Genomic DNA, 16,502 nt, shown 5'->3' with positions numbered 1-16,502 from the left:
AAGATGAGTACATAGGCCATTAAAAATATTACAATGAAAAAATATAATTACCAGGATCCTCTTACTTCCTACAGGATCAACACAAATTCAAGATACCATTACCCATCCACATTTATTAATCGATAATGATATTTCCCCAAATCTACTGAAGCCCTTTCTCTATAACTAAGGAAAAAGACATATGAATTGATCCTTGAGGGCTCTCTCCAAACACCAAACATCATGCTAGAATTAGGTTCACCCCATTTCCTATCAAGATTCACGCATATCCACTAAAGGCCTCCCAATCTTTCTGCATGGCTTGCTTCACAAACTATCGTACCCTTATACATCCTTCTACAGATCCCCACTTCTAGTTCCACAAAATATTCCTTAATCACTGACCTTAACAACTTATCTCATTCAATAATGAACTTCTATAGACACTTGCTTAATAAAGCTCTATTAAGGACAAGCAAATTTCTAAGGCCTAGAGCCCTAGCCCTCCACTTTCATAGGAGTATGTCTTGTAGACCATCTCATCAAGTTAGAAAAAAATTCATGTTTTTTTCTTGTTATTGCCTCTTTTTTTAGGGGATTGCTTCTATTTTTTACTTTCCCCTAGATCTACCATAGGATATGAATGTTATATTAGATTAATTTTGCAAAATATGACCATTCTTGAATTAACCATAAAAATTGGACAAGCCTCTATCATCTCATCAAGTTTTTTTTTTTTTTTATCAATAAGCAAAAAATTGTATTGCAAAGAGGCGCTAAAATAGTGACCCACAGAATTACAGTATAGAGAAACTCACCCCCTTACAAAAGGACCCAAACAACAAGGAAAAAACAAAAAACCTTCTCCCTCATCGCGAGCACACCCAATCTATAAAATCTATTAAGGTCGAAGGACCATCTTTTATCCACAATTTGGTTTCCGACCAAAGTAAATACACATAAGAAACTTTTAGCCTTTGAATGGACAGCACGCAATCCTCAAAAGCAACTCTATTCCTAGCCTTCCAAATGACCCAAAACAAGCATAACGGTCTCACTTGTCACACCACCTTCCTCTTCTTACCCACAAAAGAGCCCCTCCACCCTAAAAAGGTTTCCTTTACCGAAAAAGGAAAAACCCAAGATACTCCAAAAAAAGAAAGGAGCAACATCCACACTTCCCTTGTTTTTTCACAATGGAGGAGGTAGTCAATCGACTCTTCACACGTTTGGCACAGAAAGCATCTATTAGCCAAAACCCAACCCCTCTTTTGCAAACAGTCCAAGGTTAGAACTCTTCCCCACGAAGCCTCCCAAGCAAAGAAGTTTAATTTGGGCTGCACACAAGAGTTCCAAATAATCTTTGAAGGGAAAGAAGCAAGAGACATCGACTGCAAAGCCCTATACCAAGATTTTACTGAAAAAACCCCATCCTTTGAATCCATCCACCTCACCCTATCCTCCTCATCCCCACTAACCTTCTTCTCATCCAAGCAACAAAGCAACCTTTCCACTTCTTCCAACTTCCAATCATTGAAAGGTTTATTGAAACGAGGAATCCAACTTCCCCCCCTTTCCCCCGCGACTGTCCAAACTTCATTTACCCAAGCCTCTTTGGAAGTTGCTAGAGCAAATAATGAAGGGAAATCCTCGCACAAAGGGGTGGTTCCACACCACTTGTCTTTCCAAAACCTCACCTTCTTACCATCACCCACCACAAAGCCAAAAGAAGGGGTTACTAGATGTCTCATCTTACTTATTGCTTTCCACAACCCAACTCCATAGGCCTCCCTAGCCTCTCAAGAGTTCCACCCTCCTCTTTCCTCCCCGTATTTCCTTCTAATCACTTGGTTCCAAAGGGCCTTTCTTTCATTTGCAAAGCGCCAAACCCACTTGCCAAGGAGAGCCCTATTGAAAGTCCTAAGAATCTTAACCCCCAACCCTCCTTTTCTTTTGTCTACACACACAATTGGCCACCTTACTAAGTGCGGTTTTTGCTCAAGAGCCCCACCACCCCACAAAAAATCCTTTTGAATCTGCTCCAATCTCATTCTAACCACCCTAGGTAGCTGGAAAATAGACATAAAATAGATCGAAAAATTGGACAAGGTACTTCGAATTAAGGTAATCCTCCCCCCTTTTGAGATGTACTGACGTTTCCACATAGTCAATCTCTTTCGGAATCTTTCTTCTATTCCATCCCTAGCGGCAACAGATTTAAAAGGAGCACCCAACGACATTCCTAAGTAGGTGGAGGGCAATTTTCCCACCTTATAACCGAACTCATCAGCCAACTCTTTCACATTCTCAACTCTACCAACTGGAATCAGTTCAATTTTTTCCAGATTCACGCTTAACCCTGAAATTGCCTCAAACCACATTAACAACCAGCACAAATACGTCAACTACTCCTCCTCCTTTGCTTCACAAAAAATCAATGTATCATCAACAAACAACAAATGAGAGACCTGGACCCCTTCACCCCTTCTTCCTTGAACCAAACAAGGCAACAAAAAACCTCCAAAAATTGCTCTCTTCAACATACAACTAAAAGCTTTCATCACAACTACGAATAAGTAAGGCAAAAGGGGGTCTCCTTGCCTTAAACCCCTTGAGCTCTGGAAAAATCCAATAGGGCTTCCATTCACCATAACTGAAAACCTAGCAGTGAATAAACACCACTTTATCCATCTACGCCACCTTTCCCCAAACCCCATCTTCTCCAACACCGCTAAAAGAAATGACTAGTCCACATGATCATAGGCTTTCTCAATGTCTAATTTGCAAATAATCATCCCTCCTCTATTGCTTTTGAAAATGGAGTCTATTGCTTCATTAGCAATCGACACTGCATCCATAATCTACCGTCCCTCCACAAAAGCATTTTGAGACATTGAGATCACCTTAGCTAACACTCCCTTCATTCTATTAGCCAACACCTTGGCTAACCACTTATACAACCCTTCCACCAAGCTAATTGGCCTAAAATCCTTCAAGTCTTCAGGCCCCCCTTTCTTAGGGATCAGCACTAGAAAGGTTGCATTCAGACTTCTAACAAAACTCCCAGTCTCATGGAATTGTCTGAAGAAGTTCATTACCTTCTCCTTTACAAAATCCCAAGAAAACTGGCAGAATGTCATTGAGAAACCATCAGGACCTGGTGTTTTCTCCCCGCAAAAACCTGATAGCGCACCAAAAACCTCCTCCTCTGAGAAAGGCTTCTCCAACCCCTCCACATCCAACTCTTCCAGCCTCTCAAAAACCAAACCATCTATACTGAGTTTCCAATCACCGGGATCTACCAACAGACCTTGGAAAGCTCTGCTCACCTCTTCTTTGATTTCACTTTCCTCAGTGAACCACCTCCCATTCACTTTTACTCTAGTCAGCTGATTTCTTCTTCTATGAGTATTAGTCATCTGATGAAAAAACCTTGTGTTTCTATCCCCCTCCTTCAGCCAAATTTCCCTAGACTTCTGCCTCCACAATGCTTGTTCTAAAAGAACCCACTTTTTATACATCTATCTTGCCTCCTTCCTAGCTTCTTCTTCTTCCAAAGACAGAGAGCGAACACTCTCTTCCTTATCCCAAAAATCCAATAAATTCCAAGCACTCTGCTTCTTAGAATCAATCTGACCAAAAACCTCTTTATCCCAACTTCTTAGAATCGGTTTTAATGCCTTCAACTTTTCAGTCAAAATGAAGCCGGTTGACCCACTAACTTGAATCCCTCCCACAACTTTCTCGACACTTCTTTAAAGCTCTCCTCCTTCAGCCACATATTCTCAAATCTAAAAGGTGTGGGCTCTCTCCTCATCCCTCCCCCATCAAGAAGAATCGAAGAGTGATCAGATACCGGCCTAGCCAAAACAACTTGAATGGCCCCCTGAAAATGAACTTCCCAATCTTCAAAAATGAGGAACGGATCAATTCTTGACTTTAACCGATTATTAAAACCTCCACTCCACGTGAACAGCGAGGCAAGTCCCTTAGTTCTAAATCCTCAACCACCTCTGAGAATCTCCTCATTGTCGGGGACAGACGACCTCCTTTACTACGCTCAAAAGGGAACCTTATCATGTTGAAGTCTCCTGCTACACACCACGGCTCATTCCACAAACCTCTAATGGCCCCCACCTCACTCAAAAAATCTTCTCTCTCCACCTTCACAGTGGGCCCATACACTCCAGAAAAAATCCATCAAAAATCATCCTCACAATTCTTAAAGCGACAAGAGACTAAATATTTACCCACCTCCATCTCCACCATTTGCAGCACCCTATTATCCCATAACACCACCCCCCTCCCCCTTGAATTCAAAGTCCCCCACTCCAAACATCTTCCTACCCCGAGACTTCTCACAATTCCACTAGTCATCTCCTGAGTTTTTGTTTCCTAGAGACACACTAAGTCCACCTTCTGAGTTTTAATCACATCCTTTATCAATTTTCTCGTCTCTATTATTTACCCCCCTTACATTCCACGAAAGGATTCGAAGCCTCATCTAACACACTCCTGATGACCCTGATCCCCTCCTAACCCACCGTAATTTACCGACCATTTAAGTTTCTTCAGCTCGCGGTCAAATCTCGAGGATCTCTATCCTTTCCTCTTTTTTCCACTCACCCTCTCAAATCGGTCTCTTCTTTCCCTCATTCTATTAAGAAGTTTCAAAATCTCACTTTCAAATCCCTTAGTGGGCATTCCCAAACAATGACAAAAATTTGCCAAACAACCGTACCTCCACAAATCACCCCCCCCCCCCAACACCAAAACCTCTCTTTCTCAATCCTTTCATCCCTTCCCTCTTTTAATGGGAAAGACCCGCCATCAACCTTCTCACCAAGCCTTTCTTCCGCCAAACACACACTCAAAGGACTTGTAGACTCCCCTTCGTTTTCCTTCAAAAAGGCATCAGCACCACAACTCCCTTTTACCTCAATCAAAGCCCCCTCCACCCCAAAGAAAGGAGAAGAAGAAGAAGACACCCGTCCCCCCCCCCCCCCCCCCCCCCCAAAACGCAAACAGAAGAAGGCTCAAAAAAGGAATACCGGGAACCTTCCTCCAAAAGGCACGCATCCGCTAGAGAAAACCTTCTTGACTCCCCTTTCTCCACTTCAGAAACCATCCCACCGGCCAGAAACTCTTTTGAAAACCACCCCTCAGATCGCAGTCGACAAAACAAAGCCCTAGCTTCTTTTAAAGGTTCATCCACAAAGGCCTTATGTGGGTTCGAAGCTCAAATTGCTCCAACACTAGGCTGCCCCGCTTTCCAAACCGACTTGGGCCCGCTTTCCAAACAGCCCAGCCCATCCCTTAGAATGTTTGGAGGGCCATCCCAAGAAGCCCGCTCCACACCTCTGTTGGGTTGCCCTCCTCCCAACACGCCCTGGGCCCGCTTGTCTCCCTTTCTTTTAAAGCCCAACCCATTCTATAGCTAGAAAAGATTGCAAGGCCTTCACGCTCCAAGCCTGAATTCCTTTGGGCTTGAACAACCTTACAAACGGGCTTGCAACTAACAAACCTAGCAGACCCCTCCTCACTTAAGCCCACCCCTCCACTCCCCTTTTCTCCAGCCCCCTTCCCAAAGCTTGAAAATCCATCAGCTAAACCTACCGTCCCGTCTCCATCACCCTTTTCTTTCCCCCCATTCTTTCTGACTAAACCTGCCCCATCAACCTCTGCTACACACTAACTCTCCTTCCCCATACCACCGCCGCTCCTCGCGCGTGAACCCACATCCCACTCTTCCCTAACCTTTTCCCCCTCTCCCTTTCAAGTTCTTCATCGGCACCACTGCAGAAATCCATGGCAGCACCTCCCACCACAATTGGACTGCATAACAATAAGAATTCACCACTAAATGCATCATCCTCGAAAAAAATTTCCCCCCGTTCTTCACCAAAATTCTGGCCCATTGAAGCTAAGAAAATTTTTTTGTTTCTTCATCCACCTCAATAAAACCTCCACAGCAGTCACCAATTCTTTTAAACATCTCTCCACTCCAACAGTGAAGCGGGAGCCCCACCACCCTCACCCAAACTTCTTTTGCTTGGCTTCCTAACTGCAAGCACCTCGCTTCCTCACTCCATCTCTCTAAATGCAGCAAATTATCCTTATAGCGGTGCGCCCCCCTCTTTAACACTCTCTTTGCCTCCTCTTCATCTTCAAACTCCAGCAAAAAGAAAGGTCCTCCTAGCTTCAAAACTTTCACACCTTTTTTAAGATTCCAGTTGCGCTCCCCCCATTTCCTAAACGAAACCATCTTCGTCTCCACCATCGACCCGACACCGCACCTTCCAACTAAGCACCGACCCAGCCCTTCCTCCCTACCCCTCAACCCTCTCCCTCCAACCTAAAGCCATAACGCATCTCCTAGCCTTCTAGTCAATTCCTTAGCAACATCCACAAAGGTCTTTTTCTCATCCTCCACCTTTTTTCCAAGGCACCTTTCATCCTTGCCTTCTATTGTCACCACTTTCGTCTTTGATTCAACTCGGAGTGCCTCTTCAATCTTTACTTCCTCTTGAGTAACTACCCCTAAAGCCCGTAGTTTCTCAGCGAGAATGGCCCATCCTTCTAGCAAACCCTTTCCTTGAGGGAAAACTAAGCAAAATCCCTTAGTCTCTACATCAACAACAGAACATAAGACATATCTCCCCGCCCCGTTTACACGCCTCTCCAACCTGAACTTTCTTCCCTCTTCCTCCCAGACTTTAACCATTCTTCCTTCCTTCTCCTCCCTACAACATTCTTCAAAACCTTCCAATAGTTTTCTCAAACTTAAAGCTCCAAACCGAATCCAAGAGGAGAGACCTCTACTCCTCTCCACAATGGTACCTTTTAGCTTCCCTCTGACTTCCTCTATCGAAACTTCAAACGTCCTTGACTCTATCGCAACCCAACACTTTCCCCCCCTCATCTCAATATCTAACTGCAATAAACGCCATAAAAATGACCACAATTCCAAACACACCTCATCAAGTTATAAGTGTTTCAATATTAATTTGTATAGTTTTATAGTTCTATATATATATAGATAGGTAAATAAAGAGAGTATAATATTAAAAGAGTGCCCAAATGAGTGCACCAAAGTACACAAGACATATAACAACTGTCAAACGGCACAAGCCTAAAGGAGAGGAAAGACAAAAAAAAAAAAAAAAAAAAAACCTCCCTTTCTCATTGATTGTATGCATAATTAATGGAAAAATCACAAACAACATATCTATCTTGCTTAAATTGAAACTTGACACATGTCACAAGGCATATGATGCAAGACATCAAAATTCCTCATGTGACAATAATTCCTTCCAATAAAGTAACATTATAGTTGAAGGAGATCCACAAATAAAACAATGTCATATGTCACATGAGGCTCACACCAAAAGGAAGACAAATAGGCTTCCAATCAAATTGAAAAATAATATATTTTGATAATTATAATACAATTATAAGAATGAATAAAGGCGCAAAGCAAGCTAGAAAAAATTCGAACAAATCTTTTGTGGGTGGAGGCCTTCTTGAAAAGAAAATTCATCCAGTAAGATGCTGATTGTTTGTTCTGAAAAGACCATAGGGAGTTTGGGTGTGAGAAGCCTTGGTCCATCAAATCATACAACCCAGCCCAAGTTTCTAAAGAACCCTTCTCATTCCTTCCTAAGCTGATTTGGAACTCTAGAGTGCCTTCAAAGCTCTTTTGTTTTTTTTTTTTTTTTTTTGGTTTTTTCTCTTTTGTGCCTAGGAGAAAGTTTGAACTTAAGACCACATCATGAAGAGAGGTTAGAGATTAGCCAATGGGTGTTGTCTTTGTAATAATGATATGGAATTGACAGCCCACATTCACATTCATTGCAAACGAGTTATAATTTGTCTCTTGGATTTTTCCCTCTTTAGTTATAGAAAACCTTCTCAGCTGGAACAGTTTTTTAGTAGGTACCAAGAATCTGTCAGTTTTTGAAGATCTTTTAAAGAAATAAATCAATCTTGCATAAAGTTGAAAGATGCAGTCCTAAAGTCTTCATTGTTGTGGGCTTTCATTAATTGCCCTTTTTGGATTTTGTGGATAACATAGGAATTGAGTATCTTAGCCTTGGTGCTATCATTTTGTGCCCTTCTTGTACACTGTGTTTGTAGATGGAATGCATCCCCTACAATTTCCTATGCGTCTTTTTATGCTTTCTGTTTATTTTCCTAACAAAAAGAGAATGAATAAAAGTATTAAATTTTGATAATCAAAATATAATTACCAAAATATATTTAAGCATTTATAAAAAAATAAGGCAGTAATATTGAAGAGGTTTAAGACAACCTAAATGTTATCTTTCCAACCTCAATAAATAGAGTAGGCTCCAATCTTTTAGAACACACTTCAAAAGATCTAAGGCTTGCATTCAAAACCTTGAAGTTCTTCAAGTCTCCTTCAAAGCCTTCAAATTTAAGATCAGAGGTTCAAAGTTCTTCAAGTTTAACCTTGAAGATTCAAGTATTCAAATTTAGTTCAAGCTTGAAGCACATATAATCCAAGATCAAGTACTTGAGCTCCAAGACTGCATTTTTCTTTTCCTTTTTTTTTTTCTCTTTTCATTGTTCTTTATTAAAGAAAAATCAGATGATAATTTCAAGATTGTACCTGTTTACTCAAGTTTATAAACTCACAAATTTGTCCACATTTTTCCAAACACAAACTTTGTGTGCATGGTCATAGATTTCTAGCACACACAATGACACCATTTTTAACTCTCAAAACCTCTTTGCAAGTCAAAGATCTACATTAAATGAAGTCCAAGAAAAGCTCATCCCAGTCAAGGAGTTAAAAATCCCCAGTCCAATCTTTTGGCCATTAGAGTAAGTTGTATTCTCATGACCTGAAGTACAGAAAAAGTCGATTCTCTAATAACATTACACTTTTGTTCAGCATTTTTTTTATAGGAAACAACAGTTTTATTAGAAAAAATAAAAGGGATTTACACATTAGATGACCATTAATCTAATATCACAAACTTCTAGTATCACTTGTACCTTGAATAATTGAAAAAGAACAAAACGGAACTAACCTTGTTTAAATAATTCAACTGAGTGATAATACAGGTAATAGCAACCATTGCAAAAACCCATGTTTGGAAGTGAGCTACCTGGCTTGAACCCTCCAACGTGAGTTTTATTGCAATGCCTATAGCTTTAATACTCATAACCTGCAAAAAGAGTAAAGAGAATAGATATATGAAACCAATAGAATAGGGGCTAATCCAAGAGTAAATATCTTTTGTCATAGCACAAAAGAATAGATGCTTAAATGACATACACACATACAGGGGTCTGCGTTCTGCAGATAATTTATTGCATTAGACAAGCATATTTAAAGGGATAATACTTTGATGCAAACTGGCGAGGAGGAACCTCCTACTCTATTACATGACAGGGTTGATTGGGTTGATTGAGTATCTATTTCCACTATGTATTTAGTTATTATATGTCTAGAAGTACAGTGTATATGTATAGCATACAAAAAGCTTCCAATCTAATAATTAGATTATTTTTATAGAGAAATATATGATATATAATATGCGATAAAATAAAAAAAATACAATATCATATAAAGTGAAAAAAACAATACAAATACTGAATAATTAAAATAATAAAACGAATTTCAGATGTCATTTTGATCCAACAAAAATCTTACTATCTATTATCCAATTAAGATTAAGATATTGATTATTTATAAACATATAATTGATATACGGATCAAAAAAAATTCCCCTTTTTGACGAATATACCCATGGGGAAAACCACAGATACATGACCCCTCCCCCTAGAACTGTTCTCCCATATGGCAGTAAGAGCATCTACAGTTGAGCTACCCCTATGGATTGGAATTTTTTAATCCCTACATTCTATTAATAGTTAATAGTCAACATTTTTTTTTTCTTGAATGATCTGATGTTAACACCTGCCATACAAAGGTATAGGAGGAGGTTCCTCTGTACTAGCAAAATGAATACAAAGACTTTCTAACTTTTTTTCTCTGATAAGCAGCGGGAAATGCTCTGCTAAATATAGGTTTTCTCATCAATTCAATTTCTAGATTCTAAAATATTAGTTCATATTAATATGTGCCAGATATTACATCATCAATCTTGGAACATCGTGATTCTGACATCCATTGTATTAGATTTAATATTGTTATAAAGCTATAAATAAAATGCTAAAAAAAGGGAAAAAACTAACCGTCAGAGATCCAATTATGGAACATATGCCAATATAAACCATTATATTTGTCTGTCCATAGCGTGGTTCACAATACAACACCAAGACCAAAACTACAGCTATTGCTGAGGCCGTGTACAAAAGAAAGGCTGGACCAATTAAATCAAACAATATCATTAGAGAAACTAAATAATAAAAAATAGAAATAAAATAAAAACAAAAAAAGCATCCAAAGTTCATCCATATACCTGGTTGAGTTGCTAACTCCCAGATTTCTTCGACTGAACTCAAACTATGTTCACTAGGTGCATGAAGAACAATCAGTGTAGACCCCACTATACACAGAACACACCCATATATCCCCATTTTACGCAGTTTCTCTTTCAGTAAGAAGTGTGCTAAAACAGCACTGCAAATGCAACAAATATAATCAACACCATAAAGTTAACTATTTCAAACACTCAAACTGCATTTGGTTGTATGAAATTGGAGCCTGGTGCCTGGGAATTGGAAGCAGAGAGCCAGCAGCACCCATTCCAAATCCACAGTTTGTTTGTTGTTCTGTATGCCAATCAAATGTCATTTAATTTAAGTTTCATAGGCCCTATTTCTGCTAAAATAATTGCAAAAGAAAGAATTTCATACTCCATCGAATTGGAAAATCCAAACCAAATCCAATTCAGAGCAACCAAATGTAGGTTCACTAAGATTCAACATAACAGATCACAAAACGAAAATCCAGTTCACCTAACAATTATACTCAATGCTCCAAGTGGCGTTACAAGCACAGCAGGGGCGAAAATGTAGGCTACAAAATTGGCAATTTCCCCAACAATCACTGCCAAAAATTGAAGAAATACAAATACCCATATCAAATTTCCTCACAGTTTTCAAAAATCAACAAAAGAAGAATTTTACAGAGTTCTACAATTCAGTAATGACTTACTCGTCACCATGCCAATCCACCAAAGTGGCTCTAATAAATACCCGTATCCACCCGAACCTTATATTAACAAACAAAACAATCCTCCATCACAATGAAGTTAAGCCAGTGGCATCCACTCACATACAGTTCCAACTGTACATATCGCTCATCAGGAAGTGCAAAAAATCACCTTTTTACCGATTTTAGCACTTATTTAATCAAAATTCATACCAATTCAACACAAAGAATCGAAAAAATGCCAAATTGAACGGCTAAAAACCCATCAACTGAGACAAACTTTACCTTTCAGTACAGTGGGAACTGTACACGTAGCCCTGTCAAGATGACCAAAAAAGACAGTTCTTTTGATGATTTTAGCATTTAAGTCCATCAAATTCAATCAAGTTCAATGCAAAAGCGTTTTTTTTTTTTAAGGAAAAAAAAAACTTAATATCAAACTAAATAGCTAAAACCAATCAAATCAAACAAGATTTCGATTTTCACTACAGTTGGAACTGTATGCAACCAATGCCCAAATCAACAGAGCAGGAAAATCAAACATAAAGATTGGGTTACGCCTGTACTGAAAATCTAGAAACTTCTCTACTCACTGGCTGGAGGCCCCGACGCGGCGGCTCGCTGGAGACCTTTCTTCTTGATGATGAAGCTGGATCCGATGAAGGCGCTGGAGACGACGGCGAGAATGAAACCTGTGAGATTATCTGAAAATGATGCGTCCATATTCCTCAAGGATGAATCGATTAAACACAACTTTCATCTGAACTGGACGATGATTGTGAATCAAAAGTGCAAACAGTACATAGAAAATTGAAAAGTTGAAACCCTAGATTTGTACTTTTAGTGAATATATACAGACAAAAAGGAGGAATGTGGCAAGTGGGAACTAGTCACCCGCAGGTCCAAGCCTTTTCGCTTTCCATTTATATACGTTCTCTTTCAACACAGTTTTTCAGAAATATTTTTTCAGTCATGTTCAATTTTGTTGTTTCAAAAAACATAAAATGAAAATTACGCTTATACCCTTATAATTATTGATTATTAGGTAGACATCCATGAGTTTTATTATATCACCTTAATAGAATGTCTGATGACGATACAATAGGGCGTTAGGCAATCGTTTTCCAAGTTTCCAACACGGTTTAGTTTTTTCCGGGAAAAAAAAAAAGGAAAATGTGTTTGTCAATTAAAAACTATTTTTCATCTATTATTCTTAAAATTAAAAAATAAAATAGTTTTAAATAATATTTTATAATTATTTTAAGTTGTTTTTACTTTTTTTTAAATATTATTTTATAAAATAATTATAAAACATATAAAATAATTAAAAATAAAAGACTAGATATAAGAATTATTTTTAAAATATATTTAAAAATATTAATTACATGTTAAAAATGCTTTAGAATATTTCAGGCTCTCCAACAAATTTCATTCTTTGAAACATCAAAAAATAACTTTCAAAATTATTTTTTAAAACTATTTTTGAAAATAAAATGTGTCATCTTATTCTTCTCACCACTTCTCTTCAACATAAAAATAAAAATAAAAATAAAAATAAAAATAAAGAGAGAAAAGAAAGACACATATTTATCCCAATGGTTTCAATTTTTTTTTTCAGTACAATTTAAAAAATTAATAAAAATAAGAAAAATACTAGATATACCTTAATAATTCAAAGATTAATTACTTAAAATTATTATTTTATTATTATTATTAGTAATATTAGTATTATTATGTATTACTATAAATGTTTATATATCCTTTTGTGTGAAAAATAATTGGTTTATTATAAATTTTTTTATAATTAAATTTTATGTTTTTTGGTAATTTACTAATATTAAAAACATTTTTGTCTTATGTCACACATTATTAAAAATACTTTGGGGTTGTCATAATTGAAGATGAGAAGATACAAGAAGTCTAAGGTTGAAATTCGCACCAAAAAATCAGGTGAAGAAAATAGAAATTTAGGTCTTTAAAGGCTGTTAGTTATTAAGCATTAAAAAGACAAGGATTTGGGATTAGGTTTGGTTGGATTGTTAACAAAATAATGATATCTTAATGTGTATTTGATTCCTTTATAAACTAGAATTTTTGGGAGATAAAGGAATATACAATTTTAAAAAATAAAGATTTGTAACTAGTAATAATTTGATGTTTAGATAAATCACATATTTTTTAATTTTAATTACGAAAACCATTCACACCCAAGACATAAAATGGTTCAAAAACATCAAAAGATAAATTTTGTCTATGAATCAAAACATAATTTAATGTCTAATTTTGTCTAAAATTTAACAGAAATTGAACACAAAAATACAAAAATTGAATTTGAAATAACTTTTGTATTGAAAATATACCTCAAGTACAAGAGAGTTGTTAATTACAAACTGACTTGTTGACAACATAGAGATTTGATTATAAAGGGAAAGACTTTTGAAAAGAGAAAGATTACAAAAGCTAAGAGAAAAATTTTAGAGAACAATCTTGATAGCTTTAATTTTCGCTTTCTCCGCTCTACCTTGTGATGAAGTTGAAGTCTCTATTTATAAAGAAACTTGATGGACTTGATGCTTGTTGAAATCCATGGGATTGATACCTTTAGAAATCCACCGCTTGAAGTTTATCTTGAATAGTTTTGAAAAGACTTGATTTTTTGTCTTCTTCTATCATTCTTATCATCTTCCCACATCTTAAAACTTTACATGTGTATTTTTATTTTTTATTTTTATCCTTTGGATATATACAAAAGTTTGCAAAGATATTTATCTAGATTGTCCCATGGGTCCACCATAAAGGATTAGTTTTGGGTCTACATATGAGTCATCTGATAAGGCTATGTCTTTAGTCTCTTCATTGTCTTGATTGTCACTAAATTGCTTGAGAGTTTGAATAAGTCCTTGACGATATTGTTCTAAATATGTAGTAACTGCTAATGAAGCTTGACATTTGCTTTTTAGAGATGAATTTTGCTTGAGTTGGCCCTTGAGAAGAGCTTGCTAAATCTTTTGAATTTGATGATCCTAGCCTTGAAATTATTTGCAAAATCTTTTGTTGGCATACGAACTCTTGATTGAATTTATCCCACCATTTAATGTTGAATTCCTTGGAGAGAGAAAGTGGAAAAGAAGGAGGTTGCTCTTGTTTCTTGATAATATTCTATGTCAGAATCCATAGAATTCTTAATATAGAACAAGATGTTAGGAGTCTCGATTAACTAATAGACTGAGTTGAAGTCTTCCTCTTGTAGAAGTTGATTTTTTCTTAAATCTCAAGAGGAAATATGGATTCTAGTAAACCAAAGAAAGTCCACCATTTTTTAAACCAAATAGGAAATTTGACATTACAACCTTTTGAAAATTGAATAAACCATGAATGTTGGTAGCTCTATAAACAAAACATATTGTACCAAGCATCCATATAATCTATGTAGTTATAACTCATGGGATGGAAAGGTTGACTAAATGCTTTTGCAAGTGAAGGGTTTTTTTATTCCAATTAGCAATTGTCATGACTCTAAGAATTTGACTCTTGGAAAATGCAATCTTCTGAGGATTATTTTTTATCAATATTATGAGTAATCTCAACTGAATAAATATCAACAAAGATAAACTCATATAACTGATGAGTTTTTAAAAGATCATTAGAATTGAAATTGACTTCTCGAGAAAAGACATAAGGAAGGATTCTAGGAATTTCGTCAAAATTGAACTCGGGCCTAATGAAAGCAATTTCTAATGTTTTGGGTTTTTTGACATATTGAATGTTTGGAAATGAAGAGGAATTTCTTCAAAATTGAACTCGAGTTCAATGACTCTTGAAATAGTACTAGGACTAGATTGACTTTGAACAAGAAGACTTTTAAAAAGTTAATTTAGAAACTTTAATAAAACTTTTTGAAGGCTAAAGAGGAGGAAAGTTTGGACTCATGACTCGAAAGGAATTTGATGTTTGTATTGGAAATGAAGAACGAATATTTGGGACATTTGACGCCATAGCATATGAAGCTTTGGTTTTCTTAGATGATGAAAGAAGTCGAGGCCTAACAGGAGTACCCATTAGGATGGAGGAGAATCCTTACCCTACAAAAACTCCCGAGTAATGAAGTCAGGAAGGGAATTCAACTTTTCTTTAATAAATTCAATTTCAAAATCAAAGTTTGAAAGTAAAGCTTGTCATCTTGAAAATTTTTGTTTTGAAACCAAATTTTTAACATCCTTTTGTAAAATATCTTTTACAACTTTGCAATCAATTTTTAAAATAATTTTTTTTGTTTATCAAATCACTTTGAAATTTTGAAATACATAAAACTATTGATAAAACTTCTTTTTTTACAGTTGAATAGTTTATCTGAGTGTCCGACCGGATCCCTGAATGATATCTAACTATATGCACTTGATTATTGTATTCTTGCTTTAATATGCCTCCATAACCTATATTAGATGCATGTGATTCTACAATGAGTAATGCATTGGGATGAGGGATGTTAATGCATGGTAAATGTTTGACTCTTTGTTTAATTTCTTTGACTAACTTAGTATGAGACTCAGTCTATGCAAGTGCATTTTTCCTAAGTCTTTTGTATAAAGGTTCACAAATGGTTCTCAAATCTTTAAAATAATTAGAGACATAATTTAAGCATCCTAAAAATATTTGCAATTGTTTTTTATCTTTTATTTCATCAAGAAACTTGTCAGCAAATTCTATTGACTTTTGAATCGATTTTGTTTTACCTTAATAAATCTCATGTCCCAAAATCTAAAATAATTTTAGTTTTGGAGCGGAACATGCCATTCCATTTTGCTTTGATTACTTTGAAAAACTTTTTAAAATGTACAAAATGTTTTTCTAATGAATCAGAAAATACTAGGACATCATCAATGCATACAATAATAAATTGAAAATGAGAGTTGAAAATGTCATTCATAATATTTTTGAAATTCAAAATGAGCATTTTTAATACCAAAAGGCATGACATTCCATTCATAATGACCAAAAGGGACTATAAAAGCAGTTTTGTATCAATCTTGTTCTTTAATTTGAACTTTCCAAAATCCTGATTTCATATCAAATTTTGAATAAACTATAGCACTATGGAGTCTTTTGAGTAAATCTTGCTTATTAGGAATAGGATATCTAATCCATTGCAATATTTTATTTAAATGTTTATAATTAATAACTAATTTGGGTGCACATCTTTCTATCTCAACAGCATTTTAAACATAAAAAGTGACACAACTCTAAGGAGATTTTGAGGGTTTAATTAATTTTTTTCTTTAATAATGAATCAATTTTTTGTTTACAATATTCTAAAAAATTTTCATTCGTTTGCATAGGTCTAGTTTTAGTGGAAATTGTGGACTTGTCAAAATTT

The 16,502-nt window shown here is 36.1% G+C and overlaps 1 protein-coding gene across 3 annotated transcripts in view; it reads right to left on the bottom strand.

The window, feature by feature from the left end:
* Positions 1-12,081, bottom strand: part of LOC100254444 (probable magnesium transporter NIPA6) — a 28,541-nt gene extending 16,460 nt beyond the window's left edge. Inside the window, exons 1-6 of one of the 3 annotated variants that reach the window (XM_010666726.3) lie at positions 11,722-12,081; positions 11,132-11,188; positions 10,933-11,023; positions 10,434-10,594; positions 10,207-10,334; positions 9,036-9,173 (exon numbers count right to left, since the gene is read on the bottom strand). In XM_010666726.3, coding sequence (XP_010665028.1) covers positions 9,036-9,173; positions 10,207-10,334; positions 10,434-10,594; positions 10,933-11,023; positions 11,132-11,188; positions 11,722-11,851 — 705 coding nt within the window. In that variant the 5' untranslated portion in view covers positions 11,852-12,081. Of the gene's footprint in view, positions 1-9,035; positions 9,174-10,206; positions 10,335-10,433; positions 10,595-10,932; positions 11,024-11,131; positions 11,213-11,721 lie in introns of all 3 variants that reach the window. The other 2 variants (XM_010666727.3, XM_010666728.3) reach the window with 2 other exon arrangements.
* Between the last annotated feature and the right edge of the window lie 4,421 nt (positions 12,082-16,502).

Source organism: Vitis vinifera, chromosome 18, assembly GCF_030704535.1.
Source record: "Vitis vinifera cultivar Pinot Noir 40024 chromosome 18, ASM3070453v1".
Lineage (NCBI taxonomy): Eukaryota > Viridiplantae > Streptophyta > Magnoliopsida > Vitales > Vitaceae > Vitis > Vitis vinifera.
The sequence above is the reverse complement of the archived record's forward strand: the minus strand, read 5'-3'. Positions and strand labels throughout refer to the sequence as shown.